The sequence below is a fragment of the Austrofundulus limnaeus genome, unplaced genomic scaffold, assembly GCF_001266775.1.
Source record: "Austrofundulus limnaeus strain Quisiro unplaced genomic scaffold, Austrofundulus_limnaeus-1.0 Scaffold2678, whole genome shotgun sequence".
Classification (NCBI taxonomy): Eukaryota; Metazoa; Chordata; class Actinopteri; order Cyprinodontiformes; family Rivulidae; genus Austrofundulus; species Austrofundulus limnaeus.
Genome location: NW_013955080.1, coordinates 10,790 through 14,188, shown reverse-complemented (window position 1 = coordinate 14,188; position 3,399 = coordinate 10,790). Strand labels below are relative to the sequence as shown.

Genomic DNA, 3,399 nt, shown 5'->3' with positions numbered 1-3,399 from the left:
ACCAAGTCCTTTATATGAGCAATCTTTGTAAGATTAGGAGCAAAAATAAAAAATAAAAAAAATTCCACCAAGTTTTGATCTTAACATTCTTATGTAATAATTTGGGGAAGTATAGTCAGAGATGTCTGAACACAGAGGGGGAAAAATGATTTTTGTCCTGGGGCCCTGATCCTCTTCTGTTGCAACCTGCTGTTTATTTAATTTGTTTTAGCTTTTTTTTCCCCTAAACTACTTTCAACCATGTTTTTTCTTACACGTCTGTCTTCATCTGCATTTTAAGGTCAAATCTTAAACGTTAAAAAGAATCTAATAAAATCTATCAAATTTGAACTTAGCGCAGCTTCAAATCTCAGTTTGTTAAAACCAGGTGATGAAAACATCACATCTTTTGTCCAACACGGCTCTGGTGGACCTACAGCTCAGAGCTGCTTTGGTTTTCCAGCWCACAGAGTAATAAAAAGAGGCTTTAAGACAAAAACAGACTGACAAACATATCTGTTTGTAGTCGAGCCCTGAGAACTTGAAGGAACCTTTCAAACTGTTCTCCTTTAAACCCTTTTGTTGTTTTATCTGCAGCTGTGTCGCCTGCATGAACGTGATCCCTGAGCTCAGAGACTCCAAACACCATGAAGGTGACGCAACAGACTGAAAACAAACATAAAAAAAACACTTTCAGGTTATTTAATAACATAATTCGTGTCGTTATTGTGTCATCAGTGGATTTTCTACGTGTTTGAATCTGAAGTATTGAAAAGCTAAATTTCAAACACATCAGAGGCACCCGAGTCTTTTTTTCAAAACATCCTCACCAATTCTGTAGCAACAAACTGTTTTTAAAACTCTTCAGTCCACTTTTTAAATTTTTTATCTTGGATTTATAGACTTAGTTTTCTGAAAACAAATACCTTTTTTAAACTGGCCAGTAGGTGGCAGCACAGATGAAATCACTTCTACATCTGGGCATTATGAAATAATTTTATTACAGATTTCCTTTGTAGTTTCATTCTGTTCAAAGCAAAAAAAAAAAAAAAAACTGAGAAAATAACTGTATATGTGTGGCTTTGACAAAATTACACTTTTCCCTTAAAGAGAAAAAAATCTTAAAAACAAACACGTAAACAAACCAAAACCAGCATTAGATAAATAAGAACACAACTGATGCTTTGGTAAAGCAATTAAAAATGATTATTGTGTAAAATCTGCAGGTCATTCACAGGTTTGTTTTGTTTGTTTGTGTCTCTGTAGAAACAAAGTGTTCCCTGAAAGTTGATCTTCACTTGTTCTTCTTGGAGCCTGGAGGACACCTGGAGGACACCTGGAGGACACCTGGAGGACACCTGGAGGACACCCTGCTCACGCTTCACTTCTTCTTTGGATGCTGTTAAAGACGAGGAGGAAAAACAAACATGAGATCAATACTCTGATTGAAAAAACTAAATCTGAGTTACATTTAAGGACCTGTGGAGCAACAGGATCAATCTTTTTCTTTTGATCAGCTATTGGGGCAGCTTCAGACGACTTCCCTGAACACTTGATCTGCTGTAATTAAAAGTTTTACCCATCAGACGTTTTTTTTTTTCCTGGAAGCACAGAGACTCATTACAGAGATTTGTCTCCATTACATTTGCATTTACTAGCTGGGCAGCAGAGAGGAAAGAAACGACATCTGAATGCTGAAGAGACTGCAAAAAAAAAAGAGTTTTGGGATTTAAACTCCTTCTAAATGCTAACAAGCTGCTAACAAGTGGTGCAAAAATACAAACCAGCTGGTAAAATATTTGTAATGAGCTGTAGGGCTCAAGTTTTGTCTGATTTKTCAGACCTTTAAGGCTTAAATAAAAATCTGCTGTATGTAAAAACACATTGAAAAGCTTGAAACAGAGGTGGATTCTGGATGATGTCATCGTATTAGAATGTCTTCACAGCAGAAACAAAGAGATGAAAAATTCAAATTGTTAATCATCCAAATGTAGTGTTAGCTGAAGATAAGAGTGTTTGGCTTCACAAAGAAMGTTTAATTACATTAAAAGGCTTCATATGAGCAAGTTTTTTTTCTTCTGCAGCAGATACAAGATAAATCTGCTTATTCAGCAGTGGGGGGGAGGTCTGAACCCCTCCTGGACTGGCTCTGGGCAAATGTTCATGATATTCTTCATCCTGACACGTCATCTTCTTCACCGAGCCGTTTCTGTGCTTAAAAATGAGTCGTAAAAGGCAAAAAGCAATGACTGCTCATTCAGAGAATTTAAAATGTTTTAACAGATTATTTGAATGAAACTGAAGATTAAAATCTCACATGACTTGAGGTAAAACTCTGATATAATCTAGGAGAGAATTTCCGCTCTTTTTAATGTTTACAGACTCTGACATGTGGATCCTCTTACAGCTTTCAAACACTGAACCTCAGGATGTGAAACAGACTGGGATACGTCACGTACCAGCAGGTTTTAGAAAGATTTTTTTAGTAGGTGCCTTTTGATTTCTTTCTTTTTTAACTCTTAGCATTAAAAGTATTCTGTGTTAGAAATGTCTGGAATCTGATTCACAGTCCAGGTGAAGTTAATGTGAAATCAGAGGGGGAAAAAAAGAGTTCAAACCAGGGATGCAAACAATTAATCGACTTACGATTAATCGTCGAATAATGTTTTATTAGATTAAAATTTCTTCCATTAGATCGTTGAAGACATCCGTTTAAACCTTATTTCAGTGTAGTTTTGTCTTCATCCAGCAGAGGGCACTGCTGCTCTACCCCGGCTCTGTTGAACTGAGCAGAGAGCCGTCTCGATGTGGGCGGGACCGCAAACGCGCAAGTTTTATTTAGTTTTATTTGCGACACAACAATAATAATGGACTACACCAAACTGGAAGGAAAAATACCAAAGGCTGTACAGGACCATCCGGTATGACGCTAAAGACAAGAGAGCAGGACGACAGAGAACGGTAAGCTAACTGTGGCTAACGTTAGCTTCCACTTGTTGAATTTAACTCCGTGTGAAAGATCAAAACAGAACAAAAACAAGCTGCAGTCGCTACAAATATTAACTTGAAGTTAATCTAATCTCTGTGATGACTGCATTTCCCTCTACAGTGGGATTGACCAGTCTGTGCTCCACCATCTTAAGTTGATCCAGATTTCTGCTTCTCGTTTGTTAACGGGGACCAAACGATCTGAGCCCAWTCCCTTCACTGCCTGCCTGTTTCTTTTAGGATTGTCTTTAAAGTTTTACTCTTGGTTTTTAAATGTTTAAATGGTCTGGCACCTGGTTATCTTTCTGAGCTGCTACACAGTTATCATCCCAGTAGAGCTATGAGATCTGAGGATCAGATGATTTTGGTGGTTCCCAGGACCCGGCTGGTGAATAAAGGGGACAGAGCCTTCTCAGCTGTGGCTCCTAAACT

General features: G+C 37.8%; 1 protein-coding gene across 1 annotated transcript in view; it reads right to left on the bottom strand.

Annotated features, from left to right (window-relative positions):
- Positions 1–959: 959 nt before the first annotated feature.
- Positions 960–3,399, bottom strand: part of cth (cystathionase (cystathionine gamma-lyase)) — an 11,395-nt gene continuing 8,955 nt past the window's right edge. Inside the window, exon 12 of the mRNA XM_014000078.1 lies at positions 960–1,378. Within this exon, the coding sequence (XP_013855532.1) occupies positions 1,361–1,378 (18 nt within the window). The 3' untranslated portion in view covers positions 960–1,360. The remainder of the gene's footprint in view (positions 1,379–3,399) is intronic.